This window comes from Diplotaxodon limnothrissa, linkage group LG9 (genome assembly GCF_057381915.1).
Source record: "Diplotaxodon limnothrissa isolate DT_005_m linkage group LG9, D_limnothrissa_male_GT1.1, whole genome shotgun sequence".
Classification (NCBI taxonomy): domain Eukaryota; kingdom Metazoa; phylum Chordata; class Actinopteri; order Cichliformes; family Cichlidae; genus Diplotaxodon; species Diplotaxodon limnothrissa.
Genome location: NC_140604.1, coordinates 13,638,944 through 13,664,054, shown reverse-complemented (window position 1 = coordinate 13,664,054; position 25,111 = coordinate 13,638,944). Strand labels below are relative to the sequence as shown.

Below are 25,111 nucleotides of genomic sequence, written 5' to 3'. Positions count from 1 at the left end.
GAACGAACACACACACACACACACACACACACACACACACACACACACACACACACACACACACACACACACACACACACACAACTAATCAAATCTAATTTAGGGATTTTATCTTCTCCGTTTAAAGGAAACGCTGTTGGAAACTGGCTTATTTGCTGCATTACTGGAAAGTGTTCAATGCAGTTCTGTGCTACATTTACAAACCTTCATTTACGCCTTCTTTACATTTATTGTAATATATATTCAACACATATGTACGTAAAAGAAAATTTTTAGTGTGACCTCAAACATCAATCACAGGCCGATTTAGTTTTATCGCAGTAATTTCAGCTCTGCTGTGTACTCACTCGGCTGTTTTTGCACTTTAATTTCACAGAGATTACCTGCTGTACAAACAGTGAGGGCTGCGTTATGGTATTATATACATGGATCAAGGTCATATTGTTATCTCACTGTTGCAACACATACATCAGCTCTCAGGTGGTGTAAACGACAAAGGGTCAAACTCAGTCACTGCTTTATTGCATGACTCTTTTTATTGCATTTGCATTTATTTGCTTTATGTGTTTATTTTAAGTGTGTTAAATGGAATAAATGCAGAGTCATTAATATTATTATAACTGTCTGTGCTTGGACATGCTTTGGAAACATTTTTATGCACAAATTGTACTTCAGATTGCAAACTACTGTACATATTGAGTAGATATTTATATTGAATTTGGCTGAGATAAAGAAATCAGAGTGTTAAATGTATGTTAGGTTAGACAGAGTGAAGTCCATTCAGGCAGTTTACATATTTGGTTCTCCTACAGGAATCTGAAGAAGCTTATTAAACAGCGTGAGCTGCTCAGAACAGAAGCTGCATTCACTGATTCTGGAAAACTGGCTGCTACTGGTTTTTTTCCATTCAAAACCTGTTTGAGATGCAAGCTTTCAAAATCTGCAATATGCTAAACCTGCAGTGGTCACTCCTCCGTGGGCTGGTGCTCCTGCAGACAGCAGACTAAGCAAAAAGAGCAGCTTTTCCACTTAACTGTGAAGTGCTGCAGACTTACTTTTTAACTAAAAATAATCCTGCCATGCTGTGAAGGGCAGGGAACCTTGGCGTTACTTTTACACATTATTATTTATTTTAAGCAAATGAAAGGAAATCTACAGAAGTGAAATTTCCTTTGCAGCCGACTCTGTGGTTTTTCTGTAAAACTGGGATGTGAGAGTCAGCAGCCCATATGGGAACCTCTTTGTGACGTGTGCTTCAGAAGTGAATCACAGCTTCCTGACAACCACAGACTTTCCTGTAAGTCTCTGCTCTCCCTAAACTGATGCTGCAGAAACTTCAGCTTCCTGCTCCTCAGTCAGCTCTAGTAACTTTAAATAATTGTGTTGCTGTAACAGTGAAAAGAATTCATAAAGCATCAATAGATCACTCAGCAATGTCAGTGGGGGAGAGTCTATTTACTTAAAAGCTTCACAGCCTAAATGTAAAGTCTCTGAGGTTTAATCTGCATTTTAAACTCATACAAAGCCACATAAGCTACTTTCAGCTGCTCCCTCATCACAAAAGGCCACCGCAGCAGGCAGTAATATAATAGTTCTGTTCACGCAGACTAAAAGTAATTCATTTTTAGATGTTTATGGTTAGTGTTGTCTCTTAGGAAGACGGCTCCTTGTTCAAATCTGAAAGCCTGCTGAAGCCTTTCTGTGAGGAGGTTGCATGTTCTCCCACAGTGCAGAGATATGCATGCAGTTCTATCATTGACCATAGGGTTGAATGTTTGCCAATCACTGTGTGTTGCCCATGTGACTGACTGGCAATCATCCTGCCTCTCATATTTCATAAGTGATTAATAAAAAGGATCTTAAACCATAAAGCTGGATCTTTATGGTTTAAGTCCAGCAGCAACTGGTTTCCTTTAGGTACCAATAAAACCGTATGGCAGCTCTCCTCAGTCTGACCTTTTCTACCCTGTGCAGGGCCCATATCACATTTTAGCTGTTAGTTCTGCTGTGTATACAACACAACAATAGAAACAGAAACCTCTTCAGCCAGCCAGTTTACATCACCACAGTTTCTGTGATCTGTGATGTTAAAAAAGGCAAAATTTTCAGGCTCAAAAATACAAATTGGAGACATTCACAAAAAAAGAAAAAGCATCTGCACTGATTGGTTGGGCTTATGGTCATGTGGCTTCAGGCCCTCCCTCCATCACTGAGAAAACAGATAGCATCAAATCTTGAACTTAAACTGAACGGCTACGTTTAACGGGCTGTGTTTAGGAGTTTAACCCCTCTATGCACCCTGGAACTAGTGGAAGCTGTGAGAGACACTTTTTACTATTTTATTTGCCTCTTTATTTGTTCTACTGTTCTAGTTTTTCTTCATAATCAGAAGAAACATCTCATGGATTACTTTGCAACACGAATCAAGTAGACAAAGACATTTTTAAGCATAAATAGATCTGAAGCATTGAATTGAACACCAACAGCAGGACGGCACATTCAACACATCTACATTAAAGTCCCAAAAAGCAAAATAAGACACAAACAATAAGTCAGCTCTCATCTCATCTGCACTACTGGCTCAAACTGCCTCAGTAGGAACACACAGATCTAACAGCGAGTCTGTCTCACCCTCCAAACTTGAACTTGCTGTTCTCCCCGAGGAAGACATCCTTGTGTTTCCTGCGGCTTGAACTGCGGCCACCAGTCACCATGGCGACAAAGCTGACTGCTGCCAGAGCCAGGTAGGTGAGTACGTCCACCTTCATTCTTCACAGGTTTCCCTGCCAAAGCAGACACAGCTCTAACATCCCGACCATCTCTCCTCCAGTCCTGCTGACTAACGCTGGTCAAACATCCCACAGCAGCTGGACGTTTCCTCAACCAGAGACCTCCAGGACGTCAGTGAGATTTCCAACCAGGACAAAAACATGAGGAAGTTCCTGAAGTATTCATGTGTCTCTGCAGCGTAGATCTCTGCAGCTCCCAAGTTTCCAGCTGAACATCCCAGCTCGATGATCTCCAGGAATCTTCTGCCTTCCCTCCAAATCATCTACTGCTCTCCTCTCTCTCACTTTCACTCCCTCTCCCTCTCTCTCTCCCCCAGTCTGTTTGTTTCTGCAGTTTTGTGGATCTCTCTATCCCTGATTAAAATCGATATGAATCTATTCCTCGCGGCGATAGAGGAATGACACTAATCCCACCCTAATCCTCTTATCTACAGCCACAGCAATCTTTCACTAACCTACAAACAGCCACACACATGCATACACGCACACTCATCAGTAATCAGGATTTTCTCAGTGGGACAATGACAAAAGAAGCACGAGGTTAGCGCACACCTCCACTTTGTATAGGTGGAGTATTTGTGAGGGAAAATGAAGCACGGGTTTGAAAGCGGCACAAACAACAATAGCTCATCAAGCTCAGCCGCGGTTTAATCTGAGCTAGAGTGGAGGGAAATGTGTCTAATCCCGCTTTACCTACCGTCTTCCTCAGCTTACACCTCTGGAAGACATAATCCTGAACACACAAACGGTGCAGCAACACAGAAATGCACACAAACTGCATTTTTCAATGATGTGTTTTGGGTAATTTAAGCAACTTTTGGGAATTTCCTGCTTTGCATGGGAGTTGTCAAAGTTCAGTGATCTCAACATGACACATATCCTCTTACAGTTTCAGCAGGTCTGAAATACTCAAAAAGTGTGAACTCTAATATCACTAATAATAATGTTAATGTTCACTGCCACAGCAACATGTTTTTAAAGCAGGAAGAGCACAAAATTAATGCTTCACTTCTCACAACATTTGTTCTCCTTTGATTTAATTAGACCGATTATTTTTAATTAACTCGAGCCATTTTGAGGAACTAAACTGTTTCAGTATCAGGCTGTAACCGTCTGTACTACAAAGTGAGATAAATGGGTTAGAGTAAAATTAGAGTTTCTGTCTCATGAAGGCTGCTCTATTTACCTGCCTGGCTAAATCACCATGGTTACACATCCTGGACACATAACCTGGCCAGAGCAGCAGAGTTTTAAAAATGAGCTCAAATCTCAGTGTTTTCACAGATTATTTTATTCACAGTATGTTTTAAGTATGAGGCAATATGTTTTATATGTACAAGTTAAGCGGTCCAAACTGTGCATGGCAAGAAAACCTGATCACTGAATAAAATAATTTCACTTTGATCTACAGTCAAACAAAGTGAGGCTATGGGATGGTAACATTTAATATTTAAATGTATCCATGTAACAAACCGACAGCAGACCCAGGTGCACGTTCATGTTTTGCAGCATCTCTTTAATAATGGTTTGTTGTTCACACACTGTTAGCTGCAGCTCTCTCTCTCTGCCAGCTACATTCACTGAGAAAAACCTCCCTACTGCAGGACCCAGTACCATGTTTAAGTCGGCGAGTATGACTGTGGATGCCGTGCAGGTGCATCCACCTTCCCTGCACGGCACCACAAGCCACACCCCGCTACAATCCAATTTAAAGTTTCAAAGCTTTGAGTGTCTAAATCTACATAATCTCTTGTCTTATTTGCAACATGGTTTCATTTAACAGTTACATATTTATTGTTATCATTATTTATAGTTTTTCTTTTTCTTTTTAAATCTTTTTATTTGCACCATTTTAAACTTTATATAGACTTCAAGTTAGGGGCGTGGCCACTTGTTTGACAATTATCATGTCACAGGCAGCTCTAGCCGGCAATTGTATTCTAGCATTTGTCCCTAAACTGTGTTTGTGTTGTTAGTGCTTTATGGTGCCTCCAAAAAATCTGTGCTCCAGTGTTTGGTGAATGAAATTGTTGTATGTTAACAATCTATTACTGTGTGTTGCACCTGTACAGTGTATGGGTGCTAACCATGCTTGCACCACTATCTTGACCAAATTTGATCATTTCTGGTTCCAAAAAACCCGACCCATTGTGGTGGTGCCCAAAATACTAAAACCAGTGTGTGTGATGTCAGAGTGTCTGTGTTCGTTTTTACATACTGTGCATGTATGCGGCCGCTCCCACATTCTCCGAGGCATTACCACTGCAGATGGATCCACATGTTTCATTTTTATACAGATTTTGCAATCCTCCCATTTGGGTCTTGAGGTAGTTTGTGACCCCCTGAGGATGGGTTTTGTGTCTCCACGTTGTGTCTCCACGTCTCCACACATGGAAAATGTGTTAAAACTACATCATGGAGCTACGATCTATAATTAATGCTTGTGATAAAGGATAACAGATATTATTAAATATGTTCAAGAAAGACTGGAGGACAAGGAGTAAGAATGAAGATCAACTAACAGGGTTTTGTGTTTATTGGTTAATTTATATTCTTAGATTATTGTCATTCATGGTTTTCTGCTTTGTTTATTTTTAGTTTCCAGGATTTCGGTTTCTGTTACTTTGCCTTCCCTGTGTTCCTTGTCTAGTCACCTTTGTCTCCATGTCTCCCCAGTCAGTCGTGTCTCCATGTCTCAGTGTCTGGTCTGTTTTCCTCTGACGGTCCCATGTCATATGTCAGCATATCTAGTTTCGCTTCTCCTTGTTTCTTTATGTGTAATTAGTCCCAGCTGTGTTTTCCTCCTGTTTCCCATTCCCTCATTACTTCCTTCCACATTTCTAGTTTCCCAGTGTTTTGTTTCTAGTTGTCATGCTCAGGGTTTTAGTTTGTTTTTTTATGAGTTTTGGTTTATGGAAGATTTCCTCAGCAATAAAGCTGCTGCCTTAAGTTCACCTTTTTGTTTCCTCGTCTTTTTCTTGTCGCCCATCTAATATATGATTGGTTCCCTGAAAAAAGGCAAAAGTAGAACTTGAAAGTGGAAACACAATCAGGAAGAAACTGAGACTTGGGAACAGCTTTGGATTCCTTGTCTTAATAAAGGACTCGTGGACAGGTGGAGGAGCTGAGGGACAAACCGCTGGCACTGTAATTACACTCTGATCTACCAGCTGAGCCGCAAATGCCTGAAAAGATTCAGTCAGCCATAGCTAATGAGTTCCTGATAGAGGCGCATGAGAAAATTCCATAATGTCAAGGATGTCATTCATGTGGCACTTTTCCCACCCTGAGTTATCTCTGCTATGACAGTGAAAACAGGAAACACCCAGCCAACGGTGTTGTTGCACTGATGCATGGTAATGGAGTAAATACCTGCATGGGGGCGTTACCTGGAGTGGGGAGATGTGCTGCAAAGGACTTTGGAGTCATTACTTGTTTTATTTATACAATAACCATTATCTCATGATCATGTAGTACTGTCCTCTTCCAAGAACCACACGAGTCTATTAATCATTCCCCCCCTCCAACATTTAAAGCTGGTTGTTCTTAAGTGACTATTAATAGAATAATGAGCAATTTCAATGTTTACAACATTTTTAGTCTTAAAATTATGCTTCTAACATCAATATCAGAAAGCTAATTGGAATAACGTACCACTGAATGAACAGCATACGATAAAACATAAAGATGGTGCTGAATTTGAAGAAGGGCCCACTTTGAGACTCTCTGTGGATTTCCAGACACATTTAATTGCATTAACTAACAACAAACATGAGTGTAAGGACAGCTCCGCCTTCTTTTGCAGAATCTGATCTGAATCCTTTTTTAATCTAATCCATCACATTAAATCACATTCATCAACATTTCCATGCACACTCTGCATGTTTTAATGACATCCAATACTCACAATAAGATAAGATAAGATAAGATAAGACTTTATTGATCCCACAACAGGGAAATTTTTGCGTCACCTCAGCTCAGGTACAGATATCAGAAGGAAATACAAAAATACAAATAAGTACAATCAATGAAAAAAAGTAAGATAATACACTATATACAATGGTAGCATACACAGTATGTGATTATGGATATAGTTGGAAATATGGAAGACATAAACTATATAGCTTGATATAGCTATTGTACCACTACTATTCCTATTTATAGACATGTACACACACACATGTACACACTAAATATACATATGTATACATATACAGACATGGATGATCTGATATCCTCGTGTTGGTGTTGTTCCCAGATCATCATACTAAATGTTGTTCCAGGATCAACATTGCAAGTGACCAATCACATTGTTGTGACGTTATTCTTTTGCGCGCCAAGCCATTCGTGCATTTATGAAATTCCAATGTTGCAAGGACAATATCAATTCTGCTTACTGTTTATTAAAGGGTTACGGTTAGGGTCAGGGTCCGTTGATCGGCAGACAGAGGCGGTTTCTCGCAGCTTTAGTACAGTTTTTTTTTTCACGCCGGTTTTTCCCGAAGTTGCAAAAGTATGACGTCACAACATTCTGATTGGTCACTTGCAATGTTGATCCTGGAACAACATTTAGTATGATGATCTGGGAACAACACCAACACGAGGATATCAGATCAACCGGATTATGCTATAGGGTAATTGCTGCCTGACTGCACTTGTTCAGACATTTCGTCTGTGTAACTGTCCACAATGCAGATTAAGGTTTCTATTCGTAAATAGCACAAGAGATAAAGGAAAAGAACTTTATCACCACTTATTACCACTTACCTGCCTTTATCCCATGAAACAGGAGCCCTACTCTACTGCAGAGGAGCTCGCTGTGCCGGTGTCCAGTTTCAAGGTGTGACTGTGAGTAAGTGTGTTTCTGGAAAAAGACAAGAGCACAAGTGTATCTGCAAACAATATGACTTAAAAGTACATTTAAAAGGGATTTCTTTCCACCTACATTTTTTAGCACTATGCTTCAAAATAATCTCTGTTTATCTTCTACTGGGCCTTGCTGAACCCTGTCAGTTTGACACATCTCCCTTAAAGCCAGCCTTGTTCTGATTGGCTGCCTCTCACAAACAGAACGTCATACAACATCATAAAGAGTCAAGAGTATAAAAGAAGTGTCTGAAATCCAGGTCTGAGTGAAGCCCCTCAGTTTGTCCTGTGTCAGAAACAAGCTGCTTACCTCACGTCTTTTTAAGTCCATCCTCGTCCTCTGATTGGCCGTGGCTTACAAACAGCTTGCTTCTCTCCATCTCATCTAAACAGAACAGAAAGTGTGTGTGTGTGTGTGTGTGTGTGTGTGTGTGTGTGTGTGTGTGTGTGTGTGTGTGTGCCTGCCTGAAGTGGCCATATTAGGAAAATGGAGCATTTACAGCAGCCCTAACACTCATACTTTGGATCACAGGGATCGCCTGTTCATACACTGAGATCATTATATGACTCTTTCATTTAACAAGAGCAATAAATGTAAATCCTGTGTCGCCCCGATGCTCTGTTTCGAGACTGGAGCCCAGAATTAGAAGCAAACATTCAGGGGCTGCACTGTAGCTTCTCTGTGTGTGTGTTTGCCTCAGCAGGTGTCAAACGGTTGGACGTTTTGGCATACATCACATAGCACATGGTACAGCACACCCACTAAAACAGCTCTGGACTTTGAAAACAAACCCCTCTGACATTTTGTGCCAGCAGAAGCAGAGAAATTGCTGCGAGGGTCTTGTGTGCCTGTGTGTGTAAGCCTGTGTGCATGTGTGATGTGTGTGTTTGTGTGTGTTTGCCAAATTACAACCAAACTCCACCCATTCAGAGGGTGTGTGTCTGACGGTGCTGTGTGAAGGGTGAAAAGTGTGCCTCCGTGTGTGAGTGTGTCTGTGTACAGCCTATTCTCTAGATAACCTGTTGAGCCAGTCAAGCTAACGCTCAGTCTCTGGAGGCTCAGATCAGCTCGGTTCTTGCTTTGCCCTCTATCTCTTCCTCTTTCTGCTGGATTTCATCTGAACTGGAGCTGAGTCACTGTAAGTCACCGGGGTTGGTGTTTCCCTGCTTTCCCACTGATTCATCACCACTTCTCTGACAGGCTTCACCTCTTTACAAAGTTGACTTTTTGGACTAATGCTAAAATAAGGTTTACTGTTTACTGAAATTCCTGTAAGTACTTGTTGCTTTATTTTTCTATAATTTATTGCACATATATAGACACTAGAACCACATCTGCCAAGTTTTTTTTCACACATTAAGGACTGTGTGACAACTCTGAAGCCTAAGAGAAGCTAAACTCTGGAGCTTTCTGTGTCTGTGTGGGGAAAAAAACGATTTATGTAATTTAAGAGCAGCTTTGAAACAAGACTATAATAATATGTCCATTATCTTCATTCATAAAACTAATCAGCCAGCGCAAACTTACACCATAGCATCTTAGATGTGAGATAAGATATGAGACACTTTGTAGCTGGGTAATGATGACAGGTGAACTATTGTTAAATTGGTATTTGTCTCTTCTGTGCACACTTAATTTGAAATGATGCACTTTTGTCTATGTCCATGTTTTCTGTGTTTATATTGGTAAAAGGTTAAAAACATTTATTTTAGATGGTACTTCACGTCTTGATTGATTTAGTTCGTCGGTTTGTTTGTATGATTACTAAAAACAGTTGTGGCCAGATTTCCACACAAATGCCGACCAAATGTCTCAGCTCTGCTCAGCTTGTGAAACCATTTGCAGTTTTCTTTACCATTAAAAGATAAGGAAAAATTGAACTTAGCTTCTTATGTCAAATAAATATCAAATACATATCAAACTGCAAAAAGAAAAACTGGGAGAGATGGCCTGTTGATCTAAAGAAGCAAGCCTGGATCCAGATGCCTCGCTGGATACATGTGCTCACAATGTGCATGGCGTCGTTTTGGAGGGAGTTGCAATCTGCACTCTTTGATGAGCTCCAACTGTTTAGAAATTAACTCTCTCATTACTGAGCCACTTCACTGCTTCTGCAGTGACTCTGTGTCTACAAATGCAATGAATCACCTCATCTGGTTCACAGTGAAGTAAATGGGTAGTGGGTTTTATGGTAGGTTATGGACTCCTCTCTTTATTTGTCTGGTAGGCTTCTTTTTTGTAATATGAGAATGCCCAAACAAAACAAATTTAGAGTTCAAAGAGTAATAGAAACCACACTGGCACTGGTACAAACCTGCCAATGCCCCATTAGATCCCCACCAAAACACAACTGGTTATTGCTTTGCCCATCTTACTCGTCTAAACCAGCTTTCACAAGGCTGAGTTTAACTTAAGGTATAGTCACAGCCCGTTTAGTTTAAAGGGGGATTATTAATGTGGAAAAAGCTCTGAACTTTTTTGAAACAGCACATTTCACTGCTTGTTTATGTCCCATTTCTTGTAGATGAGCTACTGTGTGGAATTAATTTGTGAAGAAATGTGCTGAATAAATAAATTGTCCTTATCTTTTCTTATGAAAACATCAAACCTGATGAATTTCTTCCCTAAAAACATGTTCTGTCACGTTTTCCACTCTGTATCTTTTTGTTTCCATGTTATCATGAATGCTTCTCTAATTATGCCTTTTCTCCTGCTTTTCCCCAGTATTTGTGTTACACCAAACCACCCAGAGAGATTCAAGGAAAAAACTGCTGAAAGGAAAAAGAGAAGAGTGGCAAAATTTGGCTGGAATCACTCAGTGGAAGGATTTTGGACTGAAGGCCTGAATACTTTTCTCTGTGCCATCACACTGTATGTGTGTGTGTCTGCTTGCGTTTTAAATGCGCATAGCTGAAAGGAAATCATGTCAGCGATATACACCTGGGCTTGTTTCCTCCTCTGGATCAGCTTCACCACACAGGACAAAACCCCAGGTAAGACACAAACGCCTCTTTGTCTGTTTCATTTAATCTGATCCACTCACACGGATTAAAGGACTGAAGGGTTTCTTTGCAGCACCTGATACACAGATCCAGTTTGTTAAGAAGAAACAGAATGAATGAATGAATGAATGAATGAATGAATGAATCTTAAAACTGCATGTTGCAAAATTTTTCTTCTTGGAAAAGGAAACTCTTGGATTAGTCAGGCAGCAGATTCAAGTTTTTTCCTCTCAGTTAAATTGTGACATCAGAGAACGGAAAAAATCCGGCCACAGCAAGTGAAAGAGCAGCTGAACCTACAGGGGAAACAGTTTGAACAGCTCACAGCAACGTTGCTAACTTCTGAGATCACTTTTGATCTGTGACTTCGCTGCTGACATCTGCAAGGTTTTAATCTGGTCTGAAGAAACTAACTTGGAAAGGAAACAGAAAATGACGCAGCTGAGATTTTAACAGCTAGCTGCGTTTCTAAGAGAAGTATTTTCTCTTCCCCAAACTGAACTTTACAAAAAGGTCAAGTTGATTTGTCTTCCTCTTTGGAGGAAGGCAGGAAGTCTAACTGACAGTGAGCAAAATTTGGTTTGTTAGCTGGCTGGTATCAGTGGTCTGCTGGGATTGGCTGTTACTAGCTGAAGGACCTCGTAAACATCGTCCGAGCTGTCTATATCAAAGTGCTGAGGATGTGGATGCTTTTCCCGTGATTTAAAAATATTGTGTATTGCCTCAGAGCTCAAAGTGCGATGGCCATGAAACTGGTTCTCATATAGAGCTTTTCTATTCTGTTTTTACACCCAGCTGAAAATCAGACTATCTGATCAGAAATTAATTGTAGAAAGTTGATGGAGAAAACATTGAGTCGACAGCCCTCCTGTGACTTCATACAGGGGACATAAGAGGAAGGTTCCACTATGTAAGGCTTCACAAATTTGAATAACTGCTTTGAAAAGTGCTTAAAGTAATATTTGCAGTCCTTATCTTTTTAAGCATCCAAAAGAAAAAAAAATACTTCTGCAGAATCATATCACCACAAACATTTCAGAGGGAGAGGTTGGGACCTGTGGCACACCCCTCACCAAACGTCACAACTTTGTCTGTACTTGTAGTTTACTTGACTTATACGTTTCATTGATCTGACAGTTTTAGTTTCTAGTTTTCAGTTCTGGATTGTGTAATTCCACGTGGAAACGTGGAACAGGCAGTTTCCTGCCTCCCTCGCTGAACTGCCACGCTGACTGGGTAAGCAGGCAGCGAGGCTTTAGAGAGCCACATGTAACTGAAGCCAAAAGCTATTGGCCTTAACTGAGATATGATGATTTGTTATTTAAAAGAAAAATACAGACAACACATTAGATGAGCTCTTCTATCTAAAAACTAAGAATATGAATAGTGTGAAATGGACTTTTAAGGCTTGACTCATCAGATTTTAGAAGCAAGTTCAAGGTGGAGGGGAAGTCGGGCTAACTGTACTGCTAATATTTGTAATCCCATTTAATGTTTTAATCTGCTCACCTATCAGTTAACGTGCGTAATTATATTAGGCTGAGTGTTTATTTCATTCAGTAAATGCATGTATGAAGTCCATTTTCACCCTTTAAAGATAACATAGAGAGAATATATTTGTTTCACTGCAAACATTTCAGCAAGGGCACAAAATGTCATTTCACTGTGTGACAGGAGCCGGCTTTGATATCACTGAGCATTCATGCAGGTCAGCTGCCTGCTACATTGCACAGGTGCGAGTCAGCAGTCTGAATCAGTACGCTGCTGCTGCTCCCGAAGTGGAAATTTACAAGAAAAGGAAGAAGGAGCCAAAAGAGCGGCAGCATGAGCCAGCAGATTCCATCATAATACTGCCCGAGGTGGAGAGGGTGATGAAAGAAACACTCAAGTGATAAAGCAACGATTAATCCCTCCAGTTATTTGAATGTTGCAGTGGCAGTAACTGTCGCACAATTTTGCAAACACACGGATTTGAATTTGAGAAAAATCCCCCAAATAAACAAACAATCTCCTGGCACAGTCCAGTGATCTGATTCCAGGTTTGGCTCAGACCTGTCCCAACAGTCGCCCTGACTGAACCTGGAGGGTAAAAGCCATCTCTGAGCAGGATAATTAGGCAATCTGTACTACGCTTGAGCACCCACCCTCTTTCAACTTCCCCAACTTTAATCCTGTCATCCACGTGGGATTTTTTTACAAAGTGTGTACTGAATCCTACTGATGCAGTTCTTCCAGACAAGTTTTCCAATGACGTTTTTAGTTGCACTCCACAGACTGCATATAAAAGATGGACAGAGGCATCCATTGGTTTGTGGTCTACACATTTGAAATAGTGCAATCTGCAGATTTAGACCACAGAGCTGAGTGAAAGGGTGTTGGCTAATGGTAGCAAACTTGTTTAGCGAGCTGCTAACTATACAGGTCCAGCTCACTGACTCCAGAAAGTTGAAACGAAGCCTAGCAGGCAGTCAAAGTGGCCACACCCCTTACCTTAAGTCTTATTAAAATTCATACAAATGAGCTGTGTTAGCATTGATCCCCCAGACAACAAAATAAATAAAAAGTTGACTAAAATACCAATTTGAATTCAGAGACTATTGCTTATACTGGACAGTTTCTGTCTGTTCAGTTTTCGCGACCATGACATACTGAAACACAAGGCTTAAATACATAGAAGGAGCAATCAGGGAATGGACCACAGGAGGGAAACACAGCTGGGGCAAATTAGACCTGACGAGAAAAGGAAAAGTAAACTGAACACACTAAGATAACACAGACTTTCAAAGTAAAACAGGAAATACATGACAGTCACGCAAAAAACAAAACACTGACAACACCGAAATGTAACAAGCATTTATAGTAAGGTGTTTCTTTTCTATATTTGTTTCCTTGTGTTTATAGATACTCATTCTTGGAAGACCTTTAGTGTGTTTTTTGGACATTGATATTTTTGTGAATTATTCACCTTAATGGCTTTGCATGACCACAGTCTCTTTAAAAGATATGGTTTTAAGAGGTTTAGGATCTGATCTCTCTGCCTGTGGCGTGCCGCAGTACTTCCTTGTTTGGTACACCTAGTTTTCAAACCCTTGTTTTCTCTATCTGGACATGAATGCAGATGTGGAGCAGTGGTATGATCGTCATATCTCACCCAAGTAAACAAGCAGCAATCATGCTTTGAGCATACTCTTGGGTACTCTTGGGTATTTTAAATTCAGGGAATTTAAAATAGAAAGTAGCTCGTCCACAGAAGGACTGGTAGCTCCCCTTACGATAAGGGTTCAGATCGCGCGAACAGGTGTGAAATGTGTGTGTTTAGTTAGTTTGTTTGTTTGCTTGTTTTAATCAATTTTAAATCATGCTTTTTATTTGTTTTTGTTTCTAATGTCTCTGTAAAGCACTTTGAATCACCTTGTTGTTGAATTGTGCTATACAAATAAATTTGCCTTGCCTTGCCTTGCCTTACAGCAATGGAGTACTAAAAATGAAAGTAGACTGGAGGTGCTTTTCTCAGAAATTAGGAAGGTGGAGTTCTGATCAAAGCTTTACAAACAGTTGGTGTTTCCAGAGGAGGAAATAAATTCAGAGGTTGTTATGTTTGTACAATAGGCGCAAGTAGTTGGCATTTGTCATATGTCAGTAATACAACTGTAGAAGTCCTCATTCCTGCAGACTTAAGGGAGAGTTGATGGGAATCTGTGGATACACTCATTTGCTTTTCTTTTTTGTGTAATAAAAGCAAAGATATCTTTATAAATTGTAATTGTCAGATAAGGCCCACAACATAGTTCAAACACAGATAAAATGTTATCTCATTCTTTTCTCCCTTGAAAGGTCTGACGTGTAAGGAAATACAATTGTATTTAAAGAACCTCTTAATCTTAAACAAAGGAGCTTGCAAAGAAAAGCGCCTGGACTTCTTTAAGTTACTTGAAGACGTTTCACCTCTCATCCGAGAAGCTTCTTCAGTTCTAAGGTCAAATGGTGGAGAGTCCCAGATTTAAACCTAGTGGGGGTGACCCCCCACAGAGGGACAAAAGGACCCCCTGATGATCCTCTAATCACCTGAGCCAAGGTGTGAAACTGGGTGTGGGTCCCAATCAGCCAGGGTTTCGGGTGAGCGCATTGTAAAACCTGGCCCCACCTCTTATCATGTGATTTCCTGAGGTCAGATGGCCCAGGATGTGAGTGGGCGTTAAGGTGTCTGGGGAGGGAACTCAAAACTGGATTATAGATGGCAGACAGCTGGTGTTGGTTTCTTTGCAAGCTCCTTTGACTACGATGACGTGGATGACTGAGAACCTTCACAGACAACCTCTTAATCTTCTTACAGAGACTGTGATACAGTATCTCAGGAAAAAATCACGGCCTTATTTAGGAGGGTTAAGTTAATCCTATAATGCCCTTAGTGTCATATTTGATACCTGAGTTTCTGAGACCTCGATCCATGTTTGCCATAATTTCAAAATGTTATGGACAAAACTTTATTTTTGTCTAAAATTAACATTGTTGTTATCAAAAAGTTGCAAAAAACGCCCAGTGTAAGAAATGTGATACAAAAATATATAATAAATCTATAAGAAACAAAACGTGATATAGCAACAAAATATTTGGTGGATTTTGTTATAAGGGTTAATAAACATCTCAGTTCAAAAAAAATCAGAATTTTCTGGGTATTTTTTAATAGTTTGGGTCTTTGAGGGTTAAGAAAGGCTGCGGGTCCTGATGCCATTTGTGGGCACACTCTGAACTCTGCTGATCATCTTAGTTTTTCAGTGGTATCTTGATAGTGGACAATTCCCCACAATCTGGAAGACATCCACTAACATACCTACTCCGAAAACAAAACAACTCAAATAAAGGCTGATCTCAGACCAGACCAGTTCATTGCAATTTGTTTATCAGCCAAGTACAAGTACAACCTCTTTATATTAAACAGAGTTATGAGCAGCTCAGAAAACACAGTCCTGACTCAGGACTTCTGTTTGTTGATTTCTCTTCTGCTTTCAGTAGGATTCAGCCTCATCATCTGATGGAGAGCATTCCCTTTTAAACTTTCAGATCAGCACCTGATGCTGATTTTAAACTTTCTCACTGCAACAGCCCAACAGGTCCCAGCAAATGTCCAGTAGGATTGCGTCAAGCTCCAGTTTGCCTCACAGCTATGTTCTGTCACGCCTTCTACTTATTATGCACACCAACAGCTGACGTCTTACGGGAAAAGTTTCCTGATGACGCTGTCCTTCTGTCCTCTCGCATTTGCTTCAAGGTTCTGGTCCTGTTTTACCTGAATTTGTGAAGCGGTGCAATGACAGCTATGTGAACTTAAATCTGAAGGAAATGATTATTGACTTCTGACTCTGTAACATTGAGTATAACGCCGATGCAGTTCATGACATGGACGCCCAGATAGCACAGTCTTATAAATATCTCAGGCTCAGTCTTTGACCATCAACTAAAGTTCGATGTGAACACAAAGTCCATCGTGAAACAGGGTCAACAGAGAACATATTTGTAAAGGAGGCTGGACTCTGTTAATGTTATAAGAACATTTTATGTAACTTCTATTGTTCATTAATTAAAAGGCTGTAAGAATTTTCTTTTATCTGCTGTTTCAGTGTTTTTATTTTTTAAGGACAGAAACCCCCTCTGCAGCATTATTAATACCTCCTCCAAAATCACATCGTCAGGCAACATGTTTTGTCATCTGAGTTCAGGAAGTTGCTCTCAGGTTGCTGTTACCTTTGTTTGTTCTACATTCCAGTGCAGAACAAACAGATACTTAAAATCCTCCATTCTCTCAGCTGTTAGCTCACTTAACGCTGACAGGATACATTTAGATCAATCTTTCTGTGGATGTTTAATTTTATGGTTTACTCTTTCTTTTAATGTATTTATTTATTGGTTTATTTATTGACCTTATAGTTGTTTGTCTTGACATGGAACAGTGTTTGTGATTGGTGGTTGTGTGAGAGTAGGTCATGTGGGTAAGCTGCAAACAAATTGCCCTTATTTGGGCATTAATAAAGTTTATCTGAATCTGAGATAAACACCGCCCACTGTTATTTCCCAGCAGGCTAATGACAAATAAAATGGCAGATATTAGCTGATAACAATGTTTACATGATAATACTCTGTGGAAAAAAAGGATTCATAAATATCACTGCATCAGTGGTAACTAAAAGTTATGCTCTTTTCAAATAGTCTTCTGATGGTGATGAAATCCTCAGTGGTTTCTCTGTGAATAAACGCAGCATGTTTGAGCAGTATTAAATACAAATGCATTAATCCGCTGTAGAAAACAGTCTGGGACAAATGCACTAAATCCTCCAGTTTCTGGACATATAATTAAAAACAGCAGCCTTTGGTCTGTTTTAGGAGATCACTGAGCAGGTTTTTAAAACTTAAGTGTATTGCAACTGTACGTGTCCAATAAAGGAAGTCCAAACGAGAACAGACAACAAGCTCGTTTTCTCGAGCTTTTTGTGGAGTTCACTGATGACCCTGTGAATCCACTCAGTGCCAGTTGAGCTGTTTGTTCTTCCAATCACAGCTCAGCAGTCATAAAGAATGACCAAACCCGAGACATTTAAGTTGTGACGAGTTACTAGCACTGGCTGCACTAACATTGTTCTTATTTTATTTTTTTGCCTGTCCCATTTGGTTCTTTAGCCATCAGAATTGTTGTCTGAAGACCAACAAGGATACCCAATGGATTCATTTTGCCAAATGGATCATCGTGGCATTGCCGTATTGGTCCATTTGATCGACCTTTGTTTTTATTATTTATTTTATTTTATTTTCAGATGTTACAGACGGGACAGACATGAGTGAGGGATAGGAAAGGGAGAAAGAAAGAGGAAGGAAAAGAAAAACAGAAGGGGAGAGGGACAGTGAGAAAGGGGGGGAGGAAAAAAAATCTCCTGGATCACCTGTTGAGAGGAGAAGAATAGAAAACAAGCAAAAAAAAAACCCCAAAGCAACATACTAAACACAACACCATCGCATTAATCTAGCTAAGTGTAAACAGCAGTAAATACTAAATATTCAATGTTGTTGTGCAGCACGCAGGACAGACAGCGCACAATGTGCTTTGAAGTAGCAGCCAAGAAAGGTGTAATTTAAGTCTACGAGCAGTGAACACTCGTGTGTACACCTGTGTGGATCAGCGCGCTTGTATTCAAATGGTTTCCACATGTAATGGTCTGCAAGAGGATGTAGAGAGCCATAGCCCATTGTTCTTATTATTAATGCTGTTTGTGTATCAAAAAAAAAAATCTTATCTCAGGAATGTCTTCAAACTTCCTGACTGTATATGACAGGAGGGCATGTAGGAACAAGAAACAGGCTAGTTTTTTAAACTTGTATTTCTCACGAATGCAGTTTGATTTCCTGTTTGAGTCACCTCATGTGGTAAACATTACTGCAGTCTATTCATTGCTGTCCAGAGGAATAACCCACCTGCCTGCACTGGCTTCATGCCATTAGAGTGAAAATGAAGACATTCCTGTTACTCCCACTTTGTGTTTTGAACAAGAGTAAAAATGAGATTTAGGTTTCATTTGAGATCATGTAAACAGTTTAAAGATTGGTGTTAAGATCGTGTCTCACTGGTGAACAGCAGCTTTCTCGCTCTGCCGCTGTCACGAATATTTGATAATAAAATGTTTCTTATCCGGTGATGATCCAGTAGTGCTCGATGCTCCTCTTTGGTGTTTTATTTCCAAAGCTTGGCTGTTTTTCTCTCTCACTGACTACTTTGTTTAAACATGCACATCAACACCTGTGTACAATGGTATCAGAGGCAAATTCATCATCACACAATGAGTGTACACTTTTCACATTTTGGGGTTAAACATAAACTGCAGGGCATTAATGCAAAACAGAGTAAACTCTCAATGTGCCAGACTCTGACAACGAGATGAGCGAGTGAATAAAAGATGATGGAACTCATCCAGAGTGTGTTTTTGTGAGTGTGCCTATTGTTCAGGGTGGGCCATTTATATGGATACACCGTAATAAAATGGGAATGATTGGTGATATTTAAGTCCTGTTTGTGGCACATTAGTATATGTGAGGGGGCAAACTCCTCAAGATGGGTGGTGACCATGGTGGCCATTTAGAAGTCGGCCATCTTGGATACAACTTTTGTTTTTTCAATAGGAAGAGGGTCATGTGACACATCAAGCTTATTGGTAATGTCACAAGAAAAACAATGGTGTGCTTGGTTTCAACGTAACTTTATTCGTTCATGAGTTATTTACAGTGGGGCAAAAAAGTATTTAGTCAGCCACTGATTGTGCAAGTTCCCCCACTTAAAATGATGACAGAGGTCAGTAATTTGCACCAGAGGTACACTTCAACTGTGAGAGACAGAATGTGAAAAAAAAATCCATGAATCCACATGGTAGGATTTGTAAAGAATTTATTCGTAAATTAGGGTGGAAAATAAGTATTTGGTCACCTCAAACAAGGAAAATCTCTGGCTCTCACAGACCTGTAACGTCTTCTGTAAGAAGCTTTTCTGTCCCCCACTCGTTACCTGTATGAATGGCACCTGTTTGAACTCATCATCTGTATAAAAGACACCTGTCCACAGCCTCAAACAGTCAGACTCCAAACTCCGCCATGGCCAAGACCAAAGAGCTTTCGAAGGACACCAGGAAAAGTATTGTAGACCTGCACCAGACTGGGAAGAGTGAATCTACAATAGGCAAGCAGCTTGGTGTGAAAAAATCAACTGTGGGAGTAATCATCAGAAAATGGAAGACATACAAGACCACTGATAATCTCCCTCGATCTGGGGCTCCACGCAAGATCTCATCCCGTGGGGTCAAAATGATCATGAGAACGGTGAGCAAAGATCCCAGAACCACACGGGGGGACCTGGTGAATGACCTGCAGAGAGCTGGGACCAAAGTAACAAAGGTCACCATCAGTAACACACTACAACGGCAGGGAATCAAATCCCGCAGTGCCAGACGTGTTCCGCTGCTGAAGCCAGTGCATGTCCAGGCCCGTCTGAAGTTTGCCAGAGAGCACATGGATGATACAGCAGAGGGTTGGGAGAATGTCATGTGGTCAGATGAAACCAAAGTAGAACTTTTTGGTATAAACTCAAATCGTCGTGTTTGGAGGAAGAAGAATACTGAGTTGCATCCCAAGAACACCATACCTACTGTGAAGCATGGGGGTGGAAACATCATGCTATGGGGCTGTTTTTCTGCCAAGGGGACAGGACAACTGATCCGTGTTAAGGACAGAATGAATGGGGCCATGTATCGTGAGATTTTGAGCCAAAACCTCCTTCCATCAGTGAGTACTTTGAAGATGAAACGAGGCTGGGTCTTCCAACATGACAATGATCCAAAACACACCGCCCGGGCAACAAAGGAGTGGCTCCGTAAGAAGCATTTGAAAGTCCTGGAGTGGCCTAGCCAGTCTCCACACCTCAACCCCATAGAAAATCTGTGGCGGGAGTTGAAAGTCCGTGTTGCTCGGCGACAGCCCCAAAACATCACTGCTCTCGAGAAGATCTGCATGGAGGAATGGGCCAAAATACCAGCTACTGTGTGTGCAAACCTGGTAAAGACCTATAGTAAACGTTTGACCTCTGTTATTGCCAACAAAGGTTATGTTACAAAGTATTGAGTTGTATTTTTGTTATTGACCAAATACTTATTTTCCACCCTGATTTACGAATAAATTCTTTACAAATCCTACCATGTGGATTCATGGATTTTTTTTTCACATTCTGTCTCTCACAGTTGAAGTGTACCTCTGGTGCAAATTACTGACCTCTGTCATCATTTTAGGTGGGGGAACTTGCACAATCGGTGGCTGACTAAATACTTTTTTGCCCCACTGTACAAGTTTCTGACCACTTATAAAATGTGTTCAATGTGCTGCCCATTGTGTTGGATTGTCAATGCAACCCTCTTCTCCCACTCTTCACACACTGATAACAACACCGCAGAAGAAATGCCAGCACAGGCATCCAGTATCCGTAGTTTCAGGTGCTGCACATCTCGTCTCTTCACACCATAGACAATTGCCTTCAGATTACCCCAAAGATAAAAGTCTAAGGGGGTCAGATCGGGAGACCTTGGGGGCCATTCAACTGGCCCGCGACGACCAATCCACTTTCCAGGAAACTGTTCACCTAGGAATGCTCAGACCTGGCACCCATAATGTGGTGGTGCACCATCTTGCTGGAAAAACTCAGGGAACGTGCCAGCTTCAGTGCATAAAGAGGGAAACACATCATCATGTAGCAATTTCAAATATCCAGTGGCCTTGAGGTTTCCATTGATGAAGAATGGACCCAGTATCGTTGTGCCCCATATACCACACCAAACCATCACTTTTGTTGTTCCAACAGTCTTGGAGGGATCCATCCAATTTGGGTTAGTGTCAGACCAATAGCGGTGGTTTTGTTTGTTAACTTCACCGTTCACATAAAAGTTTGCCTCATCACTGAACAAAATCTTCTGCGTGAACTGAGGGTCCTGTTCCAATTTTTGTTTTGCCCATTCTGCAAATTCTGTGCGCCGATCTGGGTCATCCTCGTTGAGATGCTGCAGCAGCTGGAGTTTGTAAGGGAGCCATTTGTGAGTAGCTAATATCCACTGAAGGGATGTTCGACTAATGCCACTCTCCAGTGACATGCGGCGAGTGCTACGCTGTGGGCTCTTGCTGAATGAAGCTAGGACAGCCACTGATGTTTCTTCATTAGTGACAGTTTTTTTGCGTCCACATTTTGGCAAATCCGACACTGAACCAGCTTCACGAAACTTAGCAAGCAGTTTGCTGACTGTAGCACAGGAGATGGGTGGTCTCGTAAGGTGTCTTGCATTGAAATCTGCTGCAGTGACCCGGTTATTGCGTTCACCAGATATCAACCCAATTTCAGTCCGCTCCTCACATGTTAACCTCTTCAACATGTCAATGGCTCTGAACAAAGAGAAACTTGTAAATAACTTATGAAAGAATAAAGTTACGTTGAAACCAAGCACACCATTGTTTTTCTTGTGACATTACCAATAAGTCTGATGTGTCACATGGCCCTCTTCCTATTAAAAAAACAAAAGTTGTATCCAAGATGGCCGACTTCTAAATGGCCACCATGGTCACCACCCATCTTGAGGAGTTTGCCCCCTTACATATACTAATGTGCCACAAACAGGACTTTAATATCACCAACCATTCCCATGTTATCACGGTGTATCCATCTAAATGGCCCACCCTGTAGTTTGGCTTGTTTGATCAGGTGAGGATACAGAGAGCCAGGCTGTCGTTTACCTTGAATCTGAACCAACTAAACATCAACAGAATGATACCGATATCTGTTAAGCTGCACCTTATTCTTGGAACTTGTGAACTAGTGCAGAGCTGCGAGTGTAACCCAGTTTTTTTTTGTATCAGTATCACTATTTTAAAAAGATACGAGAATATGATCACTTAGTGTGTGTTTGTGTGTCACTGCGTAGAAAACAAGTAGGATTACATTGCAAATTTCTTGCAAACTGCTTACCCAAATGCCCTGAACTCAACAGTTATTCAACCGTAACGTTTAACCGTCACAATTAAGCACCACTCCCTGAAACCTGAAGTACTTCTAGTCTAAGTTGAGAAGCCTAAAGCAGGCCTTTGGAGGGGTGTGAAATAATAAAGATAAAGATGAATATCAAGAATAAAATAAAAGATGAACATAAAGATAAGGACTCCTTTATTGTTGTTGCACTTGGGCATTGTTCAGTGAAAGTGGAGCAAAACTTACGTTTCAGCAGAACATGCAATCATATACATGCTTGCACTAATCACTCATTCCCCAGAATAAAATAGCAAATATAAAATTAAGAATACACATATAATACAGTTCTGTTAAAAAGGATATTGCAGCAGCCATGCAGTGGGAATAATATTGACTATTGTACCATGTTTTGCTAGTGTTTAACTAGTTAAGCATCCACGCCCCCAGAACAGGGGGCAAAAGGGAGGCGATCGCGTCTAATCGGTTATAACACGGGGTCAAAAATATAAGTCCCAACATGTGTAGTAGCCACAGAAACCTCTGAATCTCTGTTAAAATCTCATATAAACCATTTCTACACCCACCAAACAAAGCAAAGACACCAAAAAGACACCAAAGAACAGTTAAATGATTTCCTGGAGTTAAATATGAACCAAAGCACATTTTCAAAGGTGTTATTTGCCATAAAATATTTTTAAGGGAATCAGGCAAGGGAAATAAAAAATCTAGTTTTTCTGTGTTTGAGTCACAGTGACTTTGACATGATAACATTGGCAGTACTATTTACACCTCTGATGAAAGCTCACAAGTGTTAGCTTTATTTTGGTACCGAGACTGTTTACACAGAGTTTGTAATTGCAGAGAAATACTCCTTTTATTTTGGGCATTTTATTTTTGAGGGGGAAGCTCAGAAAACCCCTGGAGCCTAGCAGGTTAAATAATGATGGTCAACCAGAGGAGTACGGTCTATGAACCTTTTATATATAAATATATATATACTTTAAAAAATATATATATATATGTATACTTTTATATATAAATTTTCTTTATATTTTGTCTGAACAGGAACTAAAAAAAAACCGAGTGGGATATTCTGTCTGAAAACAGATTTGATTTGACATGGTTGTTGTTGTTTTGGCAACACCTGCGTCATACTTGAAGAAATAATGTGTCATGTCCTGAGCAGCTTAATAATGAAAGGACAACCACATCATTAGTATTACAGATTTCTTCCATATGTTTCTCTTCAGAGGTCTTTAAGGACCAAGAGTTGGTTGGTTTAGATCCAGAAATGAAAAAGTGCTGAACTTAATGCAAGATTTCCAGCCTGTTTCGTGTAAAATAACACATTTTTCTCACGGCTACTAGCACAGTTCTTTTGTGCTAGTAGCCTTGTGCTATTCTTTTGTGCTTATTTATTTTTATGTCATGGCTTTATTGAGGCAGGTGTGTCTCCCAACTTGTCCTTTCTTTAAGAAAGAAGATTACTATAGTGACAGTTTATGTTTTTCTCAAGGCCCAACCAAGTTGTTTCTTATGCCTAAACCTAAACAGCAATTGAAAACTAAATTAAAAGTGAGTGAAGATTAAACCCTGGGATAAAAGAGACACCGAGCGCAAAATACACCCACACCTCACTCTCCTTGCAAACGTACAACTTATGTCACCACCAATTATCAATGGGGAGCAGCTGAAAGAAGAACTCTTGGTGGTCAATATTGTATAAAAGCACAGATGCCAAAAGAAAGTGTTTCTGTAGTGCAATCAGACAAAACAGAGTTATGTGACACCGCAGAATGAGAACATACTGAAATATTCCATGTTTCTGGGGTTGTTGTAATCTGCTGAGCGCATGTTGAGTTTTTGTGTGAAGGGGTGAACATGTTGTCTTGATAAGTCATTAAAGACTGTAGTAATGCTGTCTGAAGGTGGTCTGTAGTGTACATTGTTATATAGCATGTAAGTTCAGGCCGTGTTCCATAAGCAGGACCCAGCTTTAGCTACTCAGTTCCATAAACTAAGATAGACAAGGAAAAATTCAAGCTGTATCTCAACTTGAGTTACTTCAGTTGCAGAGGATTCCTAGTCTGGTGACATATAATTAACATGTTGACTCATTCCCAAACATTTCAATGAAAATCACCATGTTCTCATCTTCACTCTTCTTCTCCAGATGTGAATGTGATGTGCGTTTTTTCGGAGGATTGTCTGCTCCCCTGCAGCTTCCAGCCCGGCAGCAACGAGACCATTGAATGGTTCAGGCAAGACGTGGTGGTCTACAAGTATTTCAATCATCAGGAGTATTTCAATCATGATCATCTCAGCGGACGGGCCCACATTTTTCAACCTCTGCTGTCTCGCGGCAATGCCACCCTGATGCTCAGGCGCAGCGTTCTCAAGGACAGGGGCATGTACAGGTGTCACGTAAACAGCTCAGCGGGTGAACACAACGCAAAAGTCATCTTGAAGATAGAAGGTGAGTTTCGATTCGATGTCACAACTAGATATTTAATGATTCCAGATGCAGCCTTGTGCAAAAGAATCACTGCTTATGTTTTTCGAGTTTGCTTTAAAGCAGTAAGACTTTTAGTGGTCTTGAGCAATAGTTCCCCAGGCTGCACATCAGCTGCTTTGTCATTTGTTTTCAGTACGTTGTACCTGACTGTTTTCGGAGCAATGTTTTGGTTTTTCTTTCTGTTTTAAAGCAGTTTGACAGAAATGAAAGCACCTTGAGGCAACTGTTGTTATGATTTGTTTGTTTAAGGAGCCTGGAGAACTATCCCTGAAGACTACTTAAAGAAATTATAAGAAACCTTGCCCAAGACAGTTCCGGTGGTGTTTGCTAATACCAAATATTGACTTTCAGACTTCTAAGAATTGTAAAATAAATGTTTTTATTATAGACTGTCTTTCAAAGTCA

The 25,111-nt window shown here is 40.5% G+C and overlaps 1 protein-coding gene across 2 annotated transcripts in view; it reads right to left on the bottom strand.

Annotated features, from left to right (window-relative positions):
• LOC146625305 (gamma-aminobutyric acid receptor subunit rho-3-like) overlaps nucleotides 1–2,768 on the bottom strand; it is a 31,521-nt gene extending 28,753 nt beyond the window's left edge. For both annotated transcript variants that reach the window (XM_085361988.1, XM_085361989.1), the window contains exon 1: nucleotides 2,632–2,768. In XM_085361988.1, the coding sequence (XP_085218114.1) occupies nucleotides 2,632–2,768 (137 nt within the window). The remainder of the gene's footprint in view (nucleotides 1–2,631) is intronic.
• Nucleotides 2,769–25,111: the final 22,343 nt, after the last annotated feature.